At 39.4% G+C, this 20,812-nt stretch overlaps 1 protein-coding gene across 2 annotated transcripts in view; it reads left to right on the top strand.

Moving 5' to 3' along the window:
* Positions 1 to 20,812, top strand: part of VEZT (vezatin, adherens junctions transmembrane protein) — a 40,344-nt gene that overhangs the window by 12,431 nt on the left and 7,101 nt on the right. The window contains exons 2-10 of one of the 2 annotated variants that reach the window (XM_066633201.1): positions 1,406 to 1,540; positions 6,109 to 6,198; positions 7,002 to 7,177; positions 8,916 to 9,191; positions 13,138 to 13,275; positions 14,476 to 14,623; positions 15,507 to 15,838; positions 18,426 to 18,619; positions 19,903 to 20,003. In XM_066633201.1, the coding sequence (XP_066489298.1) occupies positions 1,406 to 1,540; positions 6,109 to 6,198; positions 7,002 to 7,177; positions 8,916 to 9,191; positions 13,138 to 13,275; positions 14,476 to 14,623; positions 15,507 to 15,838; positions 18,426 to 18,619; positions 19,903 to 20,003 (1,590 nt within the window). Of the gene's footprint in view, positions 1 to 1,405; positions 1,541 to 6,108; positions 6,199 to 7,001; positions 7,178 to 8,915; positions 9,192 to 13,125; positions 13,276 to 14,475; positions 14,624 to 15,506; positions 15,839 to 18,425; positions 18,620 to 19,902; positions 20,004 to 20,812 lie in introns of both variants that reach the window. The other variant, XM_066633200.1, reaches the window with a different exon arrangement.

Below are 20,812 nucleotides of genomic sequence, written 5' to 3'. Positions count from 1 at the left end.
TGTCCCAAAAGGGCTAAGTAAACAAAATTTACTTTTGTTTTGCTTCGCATGCAAATGTGTCCGAAGCATTCTGTGATGAGTTTCCAGCAAATCTGACAATTAAAACTGAAGGTACTTTCTCATATATGCTGCTGATAACGTAGGTATAGGTGGGGCCTCTTTATCCGCGAGTTCACCTTACTGTGGATGCTGAATCTCCAAATCACCTCCCTTCCCCCCCCCCCCACATATCTCCCACTCGACCAGAACCTTGTTCTGATTGTGTCTGGGAGGTTTTCGGAGCCTCAGAGAGGCTGCACACCACTCAGAAGGGCTTTGGCTCAGAAGGGCTCTGGTCGCATTATTATTATTATTATTATTATTATTAAACAGTATTTATATACTGCTTTTCAACTAAAAGTTCACAAAGCAGTTTACAGAGAAAAATCAAATAACTAATGGCTCCCTTTCCCAAAAGGGCTCACAATCTAAAAAGATGCAAAGGAACACTAGCAGACAGCCACTTGAAAAGACACTGCTGGGGTGAGGTGGGCTGGTTACTCTCCCCCTGCTAAAAAGAGGAGCACCCACTTGAAAAAATGCCTCTTACCTAGTTAGCAGGGGTTCAGGGTGGGCAGACATCCATGAATTTGATTATCTGTGGTTTTCAGGGTCTGCAGGGGATCTGGGAACAGATCTCCTGCAGATACAAAGACATCACCTGTACTGTAGTATAATTTTCCAAAGTAAAATTAAGATATTTGTATTTGGAACTTGTGGCTTAATTGGCAGTCCTGTTCAATTAGGTACTCTTTTGTAGAGCATTTACTTCTTTGTGATTAGCCTGAAGCTAGGTAGATAGAATCTCTCCCACAACCATAGATGCTGCGCTAAGGTTTAAAATCTTTGTATTTTTGAATAATACCATCATGTTATACATCATTCAATGCCTAATTTCATACAGAATGCAATGAAACAAACTCTATTGAAATATCTCTATTCTGTCAAAAGTTATAGTAAAAAAACCAGACGGGTTGGGACAATGGTGCATCACCATGCCCATTGCCTGAGTGTTGCCCTGCACACTGTATGGGAGAAGGTTCATCATGGAGTGATGCACTAGCCTCCCACACTGGGTGACACAAACCCTAGTGACACCATTGGATTAGGTGTTTTATTGTGGATAGAGGTGGATTTGCTTCTTCACTTTTATGCCATACTGCTGTTGCACAGAAGGCCATACAGGTGGCCTCTACATAGCATTATGTGTAGTTACTTGAGATGACTTCCAGATCCATTCAAGAAGCATTCATTTCATGCATTACAAAAGCGTCCATAGGCTACATTTGAATAAACAGTAATCAGTGTGAATCCAGATATACTAAAACAACCCAATTAATGTATGCCTTTTCATTTTGTATTGTAGAATTCACCACTTTTTCAGTACTTACAAGACTTGGGACATACGGATTTTGAAATATGCTCACCGTTGTCGCAAAAGCCAGAAGGATGTACATCCGAAGAGGGCCAAAAAGACATGGACCCAAGTGCCGGTCAGAGGGTAAGCCTTTCACTACTACCTTAGCTCTCGTGTGAAAACGTGTTTAAAAATGATTTATCCTTATTGTTATACAGTGGGCCCTTCTCACCTGTGAATTCAGCACTCACAGCTTTGACACAATGCTTGTGCTGACCTCGCATGTGAAGGACCTCAAGGACCTCCCAATTCTCCACCAGAAACCGAGCTGTCACAGATCTGAATAGACCCGTAGAGGCTGCTGGGGCTTAACATGGGGTAAGGGAACAAATGTTTCCTTACCTCAAGAAAAATTCCTACTGCCTCTCTGCCCATACAAGATGCAGTAGCAGATGTTTTGGTGCCACTGTATCATGCCACGGGCAGGCTGGTTATGACTGGGCTGTGAGTCAGCGACAGTTCTTTTTTAATTTATGCCCCATATTTCCTTCATAGAGCTGAAGGGTAGATACTGAAAGCTCCATGAGGATCTCCCATCTGCGCACTGACCAAGGTCAAACCTGCTTAATTTCTTCAAGGTTGCTCTGTCACCTAACTTCAGACCATGCAAAATTTATTTATTTTTATTCACTTCACTTTTTAATGGAATAAATTATTTCAGTGGAATATAGCTGGTACATATAAGATCAAGATTACAGCATATAATCTAAATTGCAACATAAAAATACGATATATACATCTCAGGTATATAAAATAAGAATAAAATTTAGATTGACAGAGGGCACAATCCTATGCATGTCTTCTCAGAAGTAAGTCCTATTGTATTCAATGGGATTTATTCCCAAGAAAGTGTGGATAGGATTGCAGCCTAAGCCTTTCAATTTTGTATGAGGGACAGCAAAAGAAGATACTAGATGATAAAGTTCAGTGCTGGTTCTGCCCAGTGAATCATATTTCATATGGATGATTGAAGATAGGTTGAAAATGCTCTGATATTGCAGAAAAAAATTTGTCACTTCTAATGGTTCTAAATGTGTATTTTTAGTTCTTTTACTTCTGCTTTTGAGAGTATTCTGTACTGTAAAATTGTTGAAGGACAATGACTCATCAGCATTGTGCTAAAGGAGAACTACCAATTACCTTTCCAGTCCATGCTTCCCTTGTAATGCTAATGCAGGATCCAAAGGAGAGCCAGTGGGTTCTCCTGTGTAGATGCATGTCAGACTTTTTTGTCTGCTCCCCCCACCATTTCCATTGGACTCCAAGAGCAGAAGAAGCTTGCCTGTGGGGAAAGCAGGAAGCACTGGCAGCCTCCAGGGATTAAACATTCCTGTCTTTACTGATTGTTACTTGCAAAGATCCAATGCTGCATGCATATTAACTTGCAAACTAATGTTTAGGTAATGTTCCTGTTATAACATATAATGCATAGTTCTGCTCAAAGGATAACCTTGCAGTTAGGGAAGTCTGTTAGAACTAAAGAATCTGGGATCTTTTCTTCAGTTCTCTTGAGCAAGGTTTCAGACATTTGTGTTAGATATAAACATTTCTGTTGGCACCATAGAGAAACTGCAGTTCGGACCTCTTTATAAATTGTTGCCATGCTTTTGTAGTTCCGTACAGGACCCCACAGTGCTGGACCTTCTAATGTTAGTGGACAGAAAGGAAAACTATATTTAGCATACTCCCCAGAGTGAGGTAGAAGCTGGCAAAACTAAAATTAGAATTGGACTGTAGTTCCTGTATTTACAAAGGAACACAGTAGGCAGCTTCCTTTTCATCCTGAATTACTGCTGATGACGACAGTAAAAATGCTCATAATTGCTTATTTTCAATGAATTTGCATTTTGTAATTTTTTTTCCCCACTTAAACGCTGACTGGAATGACTCAGTTTAGTAATTAATATCACATAAGATGGCATTTCTAGGACATCTGGAGATTCTTCAGCATGATCTCAGCTTGTACTGGTTTGCACAAATGTTCCTCTCATAAGGAGGCACTGGTTGACACAAGTGTGGTTTAGCTGAGTGTCTAGTGACATCTGCCTGTGTTCCCAAGCTAGTTGCATAGTGACCACCTTTCTGAGGACAGATTATTTAAACAGTGACCCCTGACCCAGCCCCCATCTGCAGCTTTCATCTGGCTTCCCACTTGTCTTGCCTTTAACTGTTGCTGTGCTACAGTGGGCCTCCTGACAAACAGCAGATCAAAGGCTTGAAAGTGTCTGAAATTACCCACTTGGCTCCTCTGAACTGGTCTCCATCTGACCAAACCACTCTCCGGCTGAAGCAAAGAGGCTGGAGAATGAGTCGGATCCTATGCTCCAGAATAAATCTCCCCTCACTTTTCTCTTCCTGCAGACAGTGATGTTATGAGGCAGCTGTGCCCAAAAGAGAGAAGAGCAGTCACACCCGTGGCTCCTCTTTAACTCCACTTCATGTATCTTCACTGGGGTATAATTTTGTCTCAAAAAGTGTTATTAGATTATTTTAAATGATTACATAAATAACCTGTTACCTTGTTGTTCTGCGAATACCCCACTGGTCAAGTAAAGTGTTGCTTAGAGGCCAAATAATAATGAGATGCTTCAAGCATGTTGACAACTTTTGGTTTATGAAGCTAATTGGATGACAGACCTTCAGTTTATTCATGCTTTAGGAAGATAATCTTCCCCCTGAGTCACTACTAAGGTAATTATTAGTATAGTTTGCTAGTGTTTTGTTGAAGTTTATCTCCAGCTGACCAGGAATCTGAATCACTTCTGTGATCATGGGACTACTATGGAAGATGAAGATCCTGGTTGATGACTTCATTCCATTTTGCCTTTAATTTGGTTGACCTTTACTTTCATTATTTTAGTCTTCAAAAAGTATTATTTTTGCTTTAAATATCTGCCAGATCATATTTTAGGGAAGGGTCCATTTTGATATAGCTAAAAGTATTGCTTTGTAGCTTTACTGGAAACAGTTTGAGATGAGAGGTGCATGAAAGAAATACTTACAAATGCCTGCTAGTTAAAGCCCCTCTCTGAAAATGGAAAACTTTACTGATTATTTTCTTTACTTTGAATTAAATAAACAAATGGCTGTTCTAGTCTGAGCATACTTGCTCCAATAAGTTAAAGCAGCAACACTTATTCTTACATGGGCTTCAGATCTTCCCAAACTGCAAAGCAGGTTGGAAGTTATCAAAGATGACATGACCTGGCATGCATGTGCATGATTCTTTTTTTTTTGTCAGTAACATTCCCAGTTATAAATCTGGAGATGACATTTTAAAATAATTCTACTATCTGGTATCTAGGTAAAAGTTTGTTATTTGGTGTGTAGTTTAAACTATTGGATCGCTGTAGTCTACATTTTCAGGCATTGACTTGTCAGATATTATTCCTGTTTAGACCTTGGAATAATTTGCAATTTTGCAGTGCAACTTGTTAGAAGAGCTTTGTTTGAATTGCGTACCAGATTTTGAAAAATCTCAAATATTGTGGTACATAAATCAGGAGTTTTACATAGAGCAGGGTATGATAAAATCTGACCAAAACCACTTCTCTGTATTATTGCTGTGATCCAAGGATATATCTGAGTATGATGCCTGATTGGTTCAGGGGATCTTCATAGTATAGAAATTTGGATGGTTCAGGGAATTGTTGCATACCTTATCCAACATGTAGAATTTTAGGCTCTACTTCCTTGAAGAACTTTCCCCAGTCCTTGTTGGATGTACTTGTTTGCCAGCTCTTAGAGAACAAAAGAGATGTAGACTAAGGGAATAATGAGTGTCCAGAGCATAGTGTTAATCACTGCCACCACTAGAACAAAGACAATATGTGTCAATAGCAGTCTTGATTTGAATGAAGTGAAGCCAGTGTCCTCTGTCTGTCCAGTTGGAACCATTTATACAGTAAGATGCTCCAATATTCTTGCCATTCCTGTTTGGTGCTTTCATCTTTGGAAAATTCCTTTCTCCATGTGGCTTTTTGTGGGGAGGAGGAAGAAAGAGAAACAGGAAAAATGGCTTTTTTAGTTATGCCTGGACTTCACCCTCTGAGGTCCTTAACCCTGGAGCACAAGACATGTTCTAGAGTCCCAACGAGAACACACAGCTGTAGTTTTTTTCAATTCTGTTTCCCTCTGGGTTTGCCATTATAATGCATCTCTTCTAGTTTTTATGGCTTAGATTCTAGGACTAGTTCATACAATCATCCTTTAAAGTCTGTTACAGTCCAATTAACTAACCAGTGCTAATCTTGACTGTATGTTCCATGTTTGTTCTGATAGCTCTGTTTGTTAAAAAGGATGACTACATGTGAGTGCAATTGAGCACAAGCCATTTTGAAAATATGTTGAGGTCTGTAACATTTCCATTTGTGCTTGTTTTCCCTTGGGTTTTGGTTAGCCATTCAAATGCTTCTCTGCTCCTCTCTTGGTGACAGACTCTTGAAGGGAGAAATGGCACTGTTGTCTTAAAGTTCACTTGGTTTGCAGATTGTGTGCAACCTATTACGTAATAATATCTCTTATCTTTTGTGAAAATCCTGTTTCTCAAACAGCTTAACGTACATGTAGGTCAGATGAAATGAAACTTGTTCCAATGTGTTTAGAATAATTGTCATATTTATAGATGCAATCACTTGCTTTATTCCTTATAGCAAGATATCCTGTCCAACCTAGCTGAGAGAATTAAAAACTGGCTTCCTTTTTTACCATATAAGAAAAAAGATGACCTACTTCACCAGTTGGTAAGCATCCCTTATTTCCAACCTTATGTTCTTAACCTATCTGCTTGCCAAATACTATTTCTTTCTCCAGTAATTATTTATTAAGATTCCTTATTTTCTTTCTTGATTTTGTGAGTTTTTTCTTTCTTTAGAAAGGTAGTCACTTGAGCTTCAAGTTGAATAGTGAACTGAAGAGGTTTGAATCTGTATTGCAGGAATTCTATAGGGAGGGACTGTCATTCGGTGTAAATGACATCTTTTGGATGCATTCTGATATTTTATGGATTCTTTATTATTTCTGCATTATGTTACTAGCACACAAAGGCCATTAGAGGCTTACTGACAAATTCCCTCCTTTTTAAAATGCATGGTTCAAACTTCTTCCTCGATTGCTTGTATTGTGGTGATGTTCTCATTGTGATAAAATATACTGTTGTCTGCCTCTTAACAGCCTCTCTGAATTCTGGAGTTGCTTTCCAGAGAGCCTGTCTTGATCAGTGGGCTTCTGATTGGTACTGCTGGCCAGTGTGCAGCCAAGTTTCATTAACAATTCTGTCTAACTTCAGGGGCTATTTTTGACTGAAGGTGATAGCCATAAATGTATATTGCCTTGTGTGTTACAGGCTCTGAAGTTGCAGTTATTTATCTCAGTGTTGCAAAATTATTCATACAGCTGTTGAGGTTTAGAATTAAGCAACAGCTAAGTGGGCATTACTGATAGTCTACAAAACATAGAAATGTATAAATAGTGATTTAGAAAATCATTTGGAAGAACTGCTTCTGCGCACAGATGTTTAACTGACAGTTTTTCTCTTCACATTAAGGATGTTGGTTTTCGATCAGAGGCTCTCTGCACCATCCTGCAACAGGAAGTTTTGCTGCAGGAGGATGTTGAACTGATTGAGCTACTTGACCCCAGTATCCTGTCGGCAGGGCAGCCCAAGCAACAGGAACATGGGCATCTTCCAACACTACGCTCCCTAGCAACTCCTAATATTTGGTATTGCCTTAAACCATGTGTATGCTACATATGCTGTTGGAGGAAGCATCATGCTCTATGCATACAGTGACTGCATTTTGTATTAATCTGTACCATGTGCACATTATTTAATTTATGGAACTCACTTCCACATGATGCGATGATTGCTACTTGTTTAAATGGCTTTAAAAATTGGATTAGACAAATTCACAAGAAAGAAGTCTACCAGTGGCTGTATGCTACCTCTTTGTTCAGAGATGGCATGCCTTGAATAGCAGTTGCTTGAGGGTAGGACAAGCCTAAGCCCAACTGATGTTACACCCTCTTTTTTTGGTACTCCACACCTGCACCTGTCCCACCTCACTGGAACCTCATTGTCTGGAGCACACTTGAGCCTCCTCTCAGCCCTGCGTTTTCAAACAATTTGGGTGAATGAAACTTAAGGAGAGAACAGAAGAGGAAGGCTTCCATTTCCTCCTAGACTCCATCCAACAAGCCTGTTCAAGCAAAGAGTCCGGAAGTGGATTGCCTGGGCAGATTATAAGATTCTAGTTCTTCCATTCCAGTCTTTAATTATTAGGGCTATAGATCAGCGTTTCTCAACCAGTGGTACTCGTACAACTGGTGGTACTTTTGTGGTGTCTAGTGGCTACTGTAAAATGCAGTATTTCAAGACCTAGTGGTTGGTAAAAGTAATGGGAAATTTAAATGCCTCACAGTTCCCAATGAGTGAGCAAATACTCGGATAAACTGAACTGTGTTGACCCATTCCAATCAGATATATCAAATTCTGCAATCTAAGTTCTGTTTTCTGTAAGCCATTTTTTTAGTAATTTTTCAGAAAAAGAAAAGCTTTGCAAACATAAGAGAAACCTTAAGTGAGAAAAACTTACCTGTTGGATATATTCATAATATGGTTTTAAGAAAAGCAATGAGCAAGCAGTTTGAAAGACTTGGACCGCCCACCAAAAGGTCTTTACAGTTAGCTTTTTAAAGAGTATCTTGGGGTGTGGTATTCAGGTTAAATGAGTCAGAATCTGGGAAAACAAAACAGTCATTACTTCAGGGTTTGGTTCCATAAAGAAATATGCCCCTTTCTGCTGTTTTTTGAGCCTGAAAAAATATTGTTACTGTCCTTCTTTGCTGAACAATCACTTTTTAGGTCATACATTTGAAAGAGAGAACCTTTTCAAATGTATGTTTTTTTTTCCACTAATACAAAATCCAAGGAAGTGAACGCATAGCTCTGTGGATCTGCAAAGTTAATGCTTATCAGTTGAGCTGTAGGCTTTAATTGGTAGATAGATAAAGATTTAGGGTTGTAGGACTCCTTTCACAAAAGGAAGGAAACCTTAGGATAAAACTTTTAGTTTGTTTGGAGCAACTACGGGCTCAATCCTATCCAATTTTCCAGTGCCAGTTCTGCTGTGTCTATAAAGTATGCACTGCTTCCTGTATTGGGGACGCAGTCATAGAGGCCTCCTCGAGGTATGGGAATATTTGTTCCTTTACCAAGGGGCTGCATTGCGGCTGCACCTGTGTTAGAAAGTTGGATAGGATTGGGCCCTAAATCGGTGGGTCTACAACAGTGGTTCCCAACCTTTAGGATCCCATGGACCACTGAGGCAAAAATTGGAATCACTGTGAAACACATGCATCCCCTCACATACATTTCATAGCATATCAGTCATATTTTAATTGCAATTTACACTATTGGCTAACTGCAAAAATGGCTCATGTTGGTTTATTTGTTTTTCAGGGATGTATCGTTAGTGCTTGCCTTTATCAGCTCACTGATTGTGTTTCCTTCTTGGTGGAATGGATCCATTGGACTGTTGTGGGGAGTAGCCCTATTTGTTTACATGTGCATGCGAGCTTTGGACACACTGAGGACAGCCAAGCTGCAGATGTCCTTGAGAAAATGCCAGCTCCAGTTAGAAGATACTGTGGCTAATTGCCGAGCCTTCACTAACCTTGTGAGGAAAGCATTGCGGCTCATTCAAGAAACTGAAGTCATTTCTAGAGGATTTACTCTGTGAGTCTGAATTTTAGGTTGTCTTATGAATTGGTTCAGGCACACCTGCTGAATGTTAGATTAATTAATACAGTGAAGATATTTTTCACCCAGCTTATCATGACAGTTGAACCATTGGCTCTCAAGTCAAGCTTGTTTGTTTAAGGGCATGAATGAGAATTGTGTCTGTCACCACCATAATGAAAACATTCACTTCTCCAAAGACTTCTGTATAAAATTTCAATAAACAGGGATTACTAATGATGGTTAGATTGGATAATTTCCTAGTTGTTTGTTCCCATTCTTCCTAGTTGTTTCAGTAGGCCAAAGGGAGAAAAATGGGTTCATTAGCCCACTTAGGAAGTAACTCTAAGGTCCAATTATGCACTTTTTGTACTTGGTTACAAAGGGTGCAACTGTGTGTGGATACACACACTTAGAGTCATGTCTCATAAAAATTCTGATGAAGCAGCTTGATAGTTTAGTTTTTAATTTATTTAAAACAGTTTCAAATAACAATTTTCCAAAGTAGTTTGCAATTAAAAATATGTGTAATTTAACAATGAGAAAAATATCGCAGCCATTAAACCAGCAGTTAAAAACTAAAGCCCCTTAAGTCTTCACCTGGGATTCAAAAGATAACTGCACAGATACCAGGTGAGGCTCTCTGAAGAGGAATCTTAGCACACGGGTACATTGATAAGAGAACAGGTGTTCCTTCATGTATCCAGGTCCCAAGCCATATGGGGCTATTTTATGATCAAATGTGATATTTCAGATTATTTGTCTTTGTATTCAAAATTAAATTTTATGCCCCTTAAATTTGCACTACACATAATTGCATATGAAAGTTAAAAAAGCAACCAAACTGTCTTACCCTTTGGATATTATGAAGTGCAGAGAAAGGGAGGCTTTTGCCCACCCCAAATAGTTCACCCTTCTAAAAATCATAATTGAAAATATACTATCTTCATGTGCTTAGAAAGTTATTTATACTTAATTTCAAATTTACTGACCATAGATTATGGATACAGTTGGCCAGCATCATACATGAGAGTTACATTCCAAGGTCAGTGCATAAAGCAAAAATCACATATAGCCAAAACTCCCTTAAAGTCGTCAAATACATACTGTCTCTTTAAGAACTAAATGCACAATATGAGAGACTCATAGGGTCTGAGCAAAAGGCAGCATTTTAGGCTCATTTTAGGCTTGCTCCAGGGCATAAACTGAGTAAATGAATGGCAGGTGGAGTTGCCTGCTCTGTTTAGGTGTTTTTCTCTGTCTTTTTGGAGGGGAGGGTCCCATATACTTGAATTCATGTGAGTCTGTTGTGTGTAAGATGTGGGCGGACTGTAATTGTTAACAGTGAAAGTTGGTGTACTTTTCTGTTGTCTTCCAACATTGTCTTTTCTTGCAGTGTTTCATGTATGTGTCTACTTGTAGAACAGAAAAAGCAAAGAACCAGTAAAATCAGCTGTTTCTTTTTTGTTATATATTTCCATAGAAACAAAAACCTTTGATCTTTCTTTGCAGATTATGAGTGCAATGCATGCAGCTACATGCAAAACCAAAATTTGTATCTATTCTACAGAAAGTAAATTTCCTAACCAAGTAATTCTCCCAAATTCAGCTTAACTGGCAAGAATCTCTTTTGGAGTGTTTAGGCATGCTGTAAGATAATTCAAGTCTATTCTTGGCACGATAAGCATCCAATTGTATATTTAAACTTGTAGTTAAACTCTTCTTCAAAAACAGCATAGTGATCACTTCAATCTGAACAAGCCCTGAGCCAAACGATTTTCCCATAATTTAAGCCAGTAAGCTTTGTGAATAGAATTGTCTAATTCCAACTGTGAAAATAAAAGTTAATGGCTTGGGTCTAGGATAATGAACAACAAGCAGAAGCCTCCTTCAACTAAAGGGGTTCCCCAAATTATGCAGAGTTCTCCCTTACTATTATTATTATTATTGCAGCCCCCTATGTCATATCTCAAGCATTCTGGATTGCCTTTTCACCCTCAGAATCCTTTGGGGAGGTGGGAAAGGGAACGGGAGAACTCCAGTCTGTGAACAGAACTCTGCACAGAGTTTATAAATTCAAATCAATTGATTTTTAATTTGCTGGCTTAGATTCATAGAAATCTGCTAGTTTAATGAGCTCTTCTGCCCCTTTTCTTTTGCTAGTGAAATAACCTGAACTGTATCAGTGCACACTGTGCTTTTCAGTTTGGTTGCAAACTTTTAGAATGTCTTACTCTTCTGAAATGAATATGATGCTTTTCATATAGAAAAACTAAAAAGTATTCCTCAGTATAACATCCTGTCTTCTGCATTTAAGACAGCAATTAAGCTTCCTCCCAATAATATAGGATATAACCTATTTCAAAAGGTGGCCTATCAATTACAAAGTTTCTTTAATGCCCACTTGGAGTACTTCTTCATATGTATTCCGAACATTTGGACCTGTGTGCCTATTGAGTAGACAATAGTAGCATAGGCCCATTTTCTACCTTTTGCTTTTGTCTTATTTCCTAATTCTTGCCTACAGTTTACATTACCATGTGATGACCCATGTGGTGTTTAGGCAGTTCATACATTTGGCATCATAGGTAGATATAAGTGTTTATAGGTCTGGGCAAGATTAGTGCTGGTGCTGCATTCTGTGAATGATGTAGTGTCTCTTTGATTACTATCCTTAATCTTTTTGGGCAGACATAGTGTGGTCCAGAAGCAGCAAAGCTTACTGTTTCAAAAATAACTTAGCTGTGATCATTTCTTGGGTGTCCCATTTATCTAGTACTTCCCTGTCCATTTCTCTAAAAAGGTAGACAGTAAAACTGCTAAAAGCTGGTTGCTGGCAAAGCTTGGAGAGAAGAATGAACTGTCCATTGCTTATCATGGGGCTTGTGTGCCTGTCACTGGTGGAATTATGGCATGCATGGATTACATTTCTGAGTGGGCACACACTTTGGAGTGCATCTGCTATGAACAAATATGACATTTGGTTTGCTTTGGACCTGGTTTTGAACTACATGTGCCAAAATCAGCTGTAGCAATGATGGGCAACAGTAACTTGTGCATCACACAAGTAAACAGAAGACCACAATCCATATGTACTAACTTCATGCTTTTGCCAGCTTCTTTAGGGTAGAAAAAGCCATTTTTCTTTAAATTCCATTTAAAGAGAGAACTGCAGGCTTACAAAGGATTATGAAGAAGCAGTAGCATTGCTAGTGTGGTGTGGGCCACACCAGGTGACACGAACAAGGCAGGTTGACACCACTAGTGGCCCAAATTGTTATTATCTTGGTACTTTCTAATAATACCATCGTGTGATGTGTAATTTCATGCAGTATGCATGGAAACATACCACATTGAAATATCTCTAGGATATAAAAGTTGTAACCCAAAAACCAGTGAGGCTGGGCAGTGGTGCATCACCATGTCCACTGCCTGGGGCATTGCCCCGCCCACTGCATGGGAGGAGGTCCATAATGGGGTGATGTGCTGGCCTCCCATATCAGGTGTCACAAACCCTAGTGACGCCACTGTGAAGAAGCACACATCTAATGAAGGAGAAAAGAATATAAATTTTGTACTATGTATATATAAATACAAAAGCACTCCTGGGGCTCATTTGTGTGTGTATTTATAACAGGTGTATTTCTTCTAGTTTTTATAGTGGATTTCACTAAAATTATGCATAGGATGGTATTCTTTATTGCTAGCAATATGACAATTGTCTGTATTATGAGTAGAACCCTTACTTAGCATCACTCCTTTTAATTTTTAAGTTATCATTGTTACATCTAGAAGAGAAGGGCCTATCTTTATGTTTTTCAATATGTAATAAATGTTTATTTTTATTTTTATTGAGGGTAATAGCATTGATTATACTGTGTTTTTCAGTTTTTGGACATCTGTACAGTTGTATCACATTTTACTTTTCAAGTTTGCTTGACAGGGTCAGTGCTGCTTGCCCATTTAATAAAACTGGACAGCATCCTTGTCAGCATCTCATTGGTCTTCGGAAAGCTGTGTACCGATCAGTAAGAGCCAACTTCAGAGCTTCAAGGCTAGCTACCTTGTACATGCTGAAACAATATCCTTTTTAATAGGTCATGTAGGAGGAAAAAATCAAATGGTAATCATAATGAAGAATGAAAGCGATTGCGGCTTTGCTTCTTAAGTTCATTTCGTTTTTAACTCTGTAATTCTTCCAGGTTGCCTGTCTGAGTTAGGGTTAGTATAAGGCCATTTTGCTCCTTTGTGTGCCTGTCCAAGCACACTGCTTTTTCTTACTAGGCTTCAGAAACATTCTTTAAAGACAATTCTGCTTGGCTAATAAAATGTTCAAGTGATCTTAGGAACTTAAATACGAAATTGCTGTTCTTGTCACAAAAACATGTAGCAAAAATATATAATACTGATATTTTGAATGCCTGTTAGGAAGATATAAAGTGGGGTACAAATTTGTAACTAAATAAATATTTAACAAGGAATCCAGGAAACTGCAGGCCAGACAGCTTCATTTTCTATTCTGGATTAACAGAAAGTCAAAATTTAAATCAAAATTAAAAATCAAATTAAGCATCAAGAAGAATGAGATCTGCTGGAGGAGAATCAGCTTGTCTTCTGCAAAGGTAATTTGTGCCTCACTAACTTTGTAGAATCTCTTTGAAACAGAGAAAGTAGGCATGTGGATATAGGTGATTAAATGATAGCTTTTTACCAATGTCAAACTTAGCTTTTAACCAATGTCAAACTTAGAAGTCAAGGAATAAGGGGACAAGTCATTTCATGGATTGAAAACTGATTCAACTGCCCTGTTCTGATTGATAGCCCTGTTCTTCCCAGCCCCTGCATCAACCTAACAATGTCAGGGCATCTTTGGAGACTGCTGCTGCATGGCAGCCACCACTCACTGTTTTGGGCTGCAGCCTGGTTGCACATGAAAGTGTCGCATTTTACTATACCTGACACTGCAGCAGCCTGTTATGATTGGGCTGTGAAAGGATTAGAGGGCAGCAGCACCTTCCTGACAAGGATAAGCTGGGGATTTTTTTTTTTTTTGGAACAGAACAGAAGTAGCCACCATATTGCACGAGGATTTTAATTAAGCAAATGGTATATGTTTTCACTTTATTATTTTGTGTTTCAACTTGTTTTAATACTAAAGAAATCGCTGTTTCCTGTATATAGAACACTTTCGATGCCTCTGACTTGCTAGAGAGGTGACTTCTTTGTCTCATGTTTACCCATACAAAAGCTTCTTTGTTAACTGCCTTCACTCTAACTAAACCTACCCACTGAATTCTGAGAGCGACAATGTGACAAACTACATCTGTGTGGTGCCTTTTAAGGAACTAGGCCTAGGACTGAGTGAAGAGCAAGTATCAGAAGAAGAAGCCCACAATTTCACTGATGGCTTCAGCCTGCCTGCACTTAAGGTAACCTAGACTTCAGGTTCGTTCTTGGTATCTTGCAACATACAGTGTGATGAAAGTGAATAAAACTGAATGAGCACGAAAAAAGCCAGTCTAGAGCTCATTGAATTCTCTGGAATAGTGATCTCTGTGTTAGATCAAAATCTTCCCTTTCAAGAATTGATCTTATGTACTGCAGGCTGTTAAAGGGAAGTTTTATTTTTAAAAGAAATTGGTGTAGAATCAGAGAATTGTCATCATTATGTTTTTATACATCATAGCCCAATTTACTGAAGGGACTGAGGTTTAAGGTTAAGTCATTTCTGCCCAACATTGTATCTACGCAACAGGGATCCTGTGTACACCTGTGAGCTGGACAGAAATGGGTTAAAGGAATTGTATACAAATGAGATGGCTCTCTGGCTCCAAAAGACCAACCTAGAAGACAATCTCTAGAAAAACCAACCAAGTAAAGGTGTTATGAATAATCCTTAATGTGAAATAAGATGACCTATATACCCTGTTTAATCTAGAGTAACTGAATGCATTTAAATATTTTAGAGCAATCCTAACCCACTTTCCAGCACTGACATATGGGCAATGCAGCTCTGAGGTAAGGGAACAGACATTCCCTGACTTTGAGAAGGCCTCCGTGAGTGCCACCCAACTGCAGGATGCAGCACATGCCCCATTGGCCCTGCTATGCCAGTCCTGGAAAATTGGTTAGAATTTGGGCCTAAGTTATTTAAAATATTTCTTTGTCTTTCCAGTGTTCACGGTGATCTGATTACATTACCAAACTAAATTAGATTTATCTGTTTAAATACATTGTATGGGGAAGTGGGGAAAATGAAATAATATTAGGTTATCTTTTAAAGCAATGACATGATTCTTTTTGTGTTTTCAGGTTTTATTTCAGCTTTGGGTAGGGCAAAGTTCTGAATTCTTCAGGCGGTTAGTTCTTCTGCTGTCACCCTCTAATGCATCTCCCAAGACCCTGATTACTCCAGAACGTTTGCCTCTTTGTATTTTTTCTGATGTGACTCAAGGTCTGCCTCATGCTCATGCTGCTTGCTTAGAAGAGCTTAAACGAAGCTATGAGTTTTATCGGTACTTTGAAACTCATCATCAGTCTGGTTTGGAACGTTCAGTCAAAACCGAACAGAAATCAAGAGAACTAAACCATCTCCATGCCGCTGTGCGGAGTTTGCAACTCCATCTAAAGGCCTTGCTGAATGAGTAAGTTGTTTTCTGGGTGTGAATTTCCTGCTAGGCTTAACTCTGTTCAGTACAGTTCAGTTTACAGTTCAATAGTATGAATAGTAGTATGAATAATATGAGTTGTAGGAATTGATTTTCTAATAACTTATGTTTTGGGATCAGATTTTGGAGCCAAGTCCCTCATTGAGTTAGTGCTGGACTATAACTTGTTGAAGGCTGTTTCAACTGCAGAGGTTTGAAAATTCTGTGTGGAAGTACAGACATTAGCAGGTACATGTGGTGAGGGGGGGGAGGGAGACTCTGGGCGCAATCCTAACCCTTATGTCAGTGTTTTCCAGCACTGACATATGGGCAATGCAGCTCTGAGGTAAGGGAACAGACATTCCCTTACTTTGAGGAGGCCTCCGTGAGTGACACCCAACTGCAGGATGCAACATATGTCCTATTGGTACCACTATGCCAGTACTGGAAAGCACTGACATAAGGGGTTAGGATTGCACCTTCTGTCTCCCCGTCTTGTCAGCACAGCCTCCCTGTGATTGCCCACATGCTGCACCCAGATTCTGAGTGCTTGTGCAATCACAGAAAAGGGTGAGCTGCTACTGCTGCAAGCTCTAGTCTCTGACTCTCTAAGACAGGCCAAGTCTCTCCAAGAGACTAGAGCCTGTAGCAGGTCAGCCTCTGCTGTGATTGCACAGGTGCTGCAGCTAACAGAGTGATGTCACCTGGTAGCTCCATGCACTGTGCCTCCCCTGCATTGGACCTCACTACATGACACTGCCTTTTGGAACATGCCCAGCTGCTTTCAGCATATTGACATCACACGTACTAAGAGACAGGCTCTGCCAACTTCCCAAGGCTTGGTAATATTGCTCACTGAGGCAGTGCTTCCTCTGCTAGCCTCTCCACAGAGCTTTAATAAGCCACGTTGGGCAAACTGAAAAGACTCCAAAAATGAAACTGCTGGGAGAGGTCATGCATGAGTTTAGAGTTGGGTGTCATCAAAATGCAGAGTTCACCTAGCTCTAACTCCCTTTCCATCAAATACTTGGGGAGGTGGTTGAGGTCTTAGAGCGTTATCTGGAAGCACTTATGAACTGTGGGTTAAGAAGCTGAAAATAATTGGAACAAATCAAGATCCTCATGGTTCAGAGATCCACATTGAAGGTGTTGGACCATCAACTTGTTCTGAAAGGGATTACAAGAACATCAACTGAAAGGGATTGCAAGAACTCTTTGCAAGAACAGGTTTGCAATTTGGGGGTTCTTCTGGATTGCTAGGTGGTGGTGGTGACAAGAAAGGCCTTTGTTTGGCTTTGGTAGGCACACCAGCTACAGCTGTACTTAAGTTGGTCTAACTCAACTGTAGTGGTTATACCTTGGTGACATCAAAACTTGAGTGTTGTGTGCTCTATGTGAGGATCCTTGAATACTGTCTGGGAAACTGCAATTAGGGCAGAATCCAATGGACCTTGTGGTCTCAGATAATTTGACTCCATTCAGCCACTGCTCTTGAGATTCTGTTGCATGTCTTGCTGTTATTTCTAAGGTTCTAAGACTGTCTGCATCTGTGCTGCGTTTGTTTTTCAGCTTCTAGCACTAGACATGCTAGAAAGCTGTTTTTCCCCTCCTTCCAGCACGATAGGGTCATGTTTGTTTTTCATCTTCTAGCACAGGGGCTCCAAACCCCAGCCCAGGGGCCAGATGTAGCCCGCAGCAAGCCTCTTTCTGGCCCGCGGCCGACCTCTTGTCCCCTAAAAGTCTCTGGCCCACTCAACTGAAAATGACCCTCAACTGTGCTCTGATTGTGTCTGGAGGGTGTTCCGAGGGCCAGAGAGGTTGAATGAATGACCCCATTCATTCATTTATACACTCATCTAAGTTCCATCTCTAATTTATATATTATTTAAATTTTTTTTCCGGCCCTCCACACCACACCAGATATTTGATGCAGCCCTCTGGCCAAAAAGTTTGGAGACCCCTGTTCTAGCACATTTGCCATGCTGGCTATCTTTCCTGCAAGCTCAGTGCTGGAAAAAACAGCCTCCTCCATGAATAACATTATCCTATTAGGTTTTTTGTAAGGGAACAACTGGGTGCAGCCATCTTGTACGGCAAATAAGGGAGGGGGTAGAGAAGGGGTTTTTGAACTTGGGCAAAAGGAGTCATCCATTCTCAAACTTTTAAAAGTATTATACAGAAGTTTATAACTTTAAGGTAACTTTAATAATTATAAGGCAATGATGAAACATTGAGGCAACACCCTGAAGTACCTTCAACACAATTTCCTTCCGTTCTTTAATGAACCGCATTTCTAGCATACTAGAGGCATGCTAGCAACTTCACTCTCTCCTAATTTCTATTAGAAAAATGAGCATGGCCCTGGCTGGCTCTTCTACTTTCTCAGTAGACTAATAATTAGTGGACAGATTGTGAGCTTACAATTTCAAATCACTAACTCTTCATGGCCAAATGCTCATTAAGAACAGAACATGAAGCAATGAGTATACATACAGACTAAAAACTGGGGGGAAACATAAATGATCAAAGAAGTTAATAAAATGTTTTATTCAGGTACTGATAAGATCATTTTTCTCTTGTCCAGGGTGATAATTCTTGAGGATGAACTTGAGAAGTTTGTTGGTTCCAAGGAAAGCCAAGGACAAATTTTGGAGGCCTACCAAATTGTAGAGAAAAAACTGAATCTGATTCAGCCTCATATGCAAGCTAGCAATAGCTGCTGGGAAGAAGCCATTTCTCAGGTGGAAAAAATGGTTCGGAGAAATCCAGTTAAAAAAGGTATGTTGTCTTTACAATTCATAACATGTGTGATGAGCATTTCAGAAATTCCATGCTTGCGAAGGGAGAGATTTGCAAAGCAATCTTCTGTGCATACTCAGACTCCTGCAGTCTGTGTGCAAAGCACCCTCAGTTTTGACATTGCTATTGGATTGCACTGTGATGTAAAGGTATTCTTGGCTTCATGAAGTATTTCAAGGCTACCACTTACCGTCAAATAATATACAGTCAATTACCCAATCTTACTAGGCATTTGTTAGATGATGATTGAGATTTAACTTAGCCAGGAGGCACAGTGGTGTTGGTGTTACACGCTTCTGATTAATGAAATATTATGTCTTGCGCCTGTTTTGAATGGTTCACCTTGGACCATGGTGCCCAACCTATTTTCTACAGATATTAAATTTCATATGTTCATCTTCATTTTATAGCAGTCAGCTTATTTCCCGGTATATAGTCCATTAGTCATGATGAATTAAAGTAATATTTCATTACCCGGGAGGCTATAGAGTAATATTTCTCTCCCTGAGGAATTGGAATCTTGCACAAGCTTTGCTCCCTCCAGCGGCATTACATTATAAACACTTGCTTTTTACTCATCCAATAAAATAAATTATTTGAGACTTGAGAAGATTGGCTGATGAAAGATCAAACATGTGGCTAGTTATTTAGGAGTTTGTTCTGTAGCCAGTGGTGTACCCAGTGCTGGCCTTGTAATGAAGGCAACTGAATTTCAGCTCCACAGAACAACTGCATGGTACATCTGAATGTATGTGTTATAGTTTTAATCATGACAATGCAACTGTATTTTTTTTTAATATACCTCAGGAAAGTTGCTTTCCATCATGACTGCAAATGAAAAGAGGTGCTCTTTATTGTACTCTTCTTCCAAGAGCTCAGTGTAGCGTTTAGCCGCAGAAATATCCAGCTAAGTAGTATTAGACAGAAGTTGACTCAAGTTGACCCCATGAATCTCATAGCTGAGCAAGGATAGCCTGCCATTGTATATTGATTTCTATTGCAGTGAAAAGCACCCACCTTCAGCTTATTAGCATTAGGACATGATTCTTTTCCAAAAGTGGATTGGGAAGTCTCATTGGTGCATCCTAATCCTGAGCCAATTATGGAAAAACCTGGAAAAGGCATCTTATCAAGGGGAGGGACAGACAAAATTTAGGTGATGAATAAAGTATGATCAGCATGTCACCTTATGAAACTATTTGAAGGTGATTGTTTTTAACATTGACGCCTACTTTCTCCGCTTTTTATTCTCCTGCCTCCAGGCAAGCCTGAACCATCATGTGAGAACAAGCATTGTACTGTGCTACCTTTTCTACAGCCTGCCATGCACATAGAGGACAAAGACCCAATCCCTGAAGAGCAGGTAAATATAGATAGAATATTGGAAGAATAATCCCTGGTTATTACATTGTGAATATTTTTCTCACACATTTTCTTGCACAGCAGTAAAGTTTAAAAAAATCTTTTAAATAAATAATAGTAAATGAAAGCTTTATCTGCGAAGCTTTCCCATTTGAGGAAAGGGAATCAGTAATTTATTGACAGACTCTATAGTGCTTGCATTGTACCACATGGCAGAGCTTTGAACTTAGATTTGACATCATTTAAAACTTCTGCAAGTAAGGGAGATAGCAGGCTTTCTTTGTTAGTGTATTTTATGTTTATTTGAGAGAACTGTTTTTAAAATGCATCCTCAAACTAGTTAATTTTTTGAGGAATGGGTTGCTTTGAGAAAATAACCTAGGATTCTAGCATAACCTTCTGCCTGACATGTTTGATGTGGGAAGGGCTGATAATTGTAGAATGCAAGTGATATAGTGGTCAGATCCTCCCTTTAAGGAGGGAAGATCTAATAAATAAACCATCATAAACTGATACTTCTTGTGACTTGCTGTCTTTTTTTGCCAGAAAATGGTACAGTAAAGGTTTTCTTTCCCCACTCGTAATGACAAAGGAAATAATTACTGCTGTAGTAGCATATTAAAAGCACCCATGAACAATTCAGCATGTGGGAGTCTTTAAGTGAGCTTATTGGGTATACAGTATCCTGATCTTGTGGCAACAGACATTGCCGAGAACAGTGTTTAATCCCAGTGCCAGATAAAGGAAAATGAGCTTTCAGTTCACTTTGCCCTTTAATACTAGTGGTTGAATATAATTTTCAGTCTATAA

The sequence above is a fragment of the Tiliqua scincoides genome, chromosome 7, assembly GCF_035046505.1.
Source record: "Tiliqua scincoides isolate rTilSci1 chromosome 7, rTilSci1.hap2, whole genome shotgun sequence".
Classification (NCBI taxonomy): domain Eukaryota; kingdom Metazoa; phylum Chordata; class Lepidosauria; order Squamata; family Scincidae; genus Tiliqua; species Tiliqua scincoides.
The sequence above is the reverse complement of the archived record's forward strand: the minus strand, read 5'-3'. Positions and strand labels throughout refer to the sequence as shown.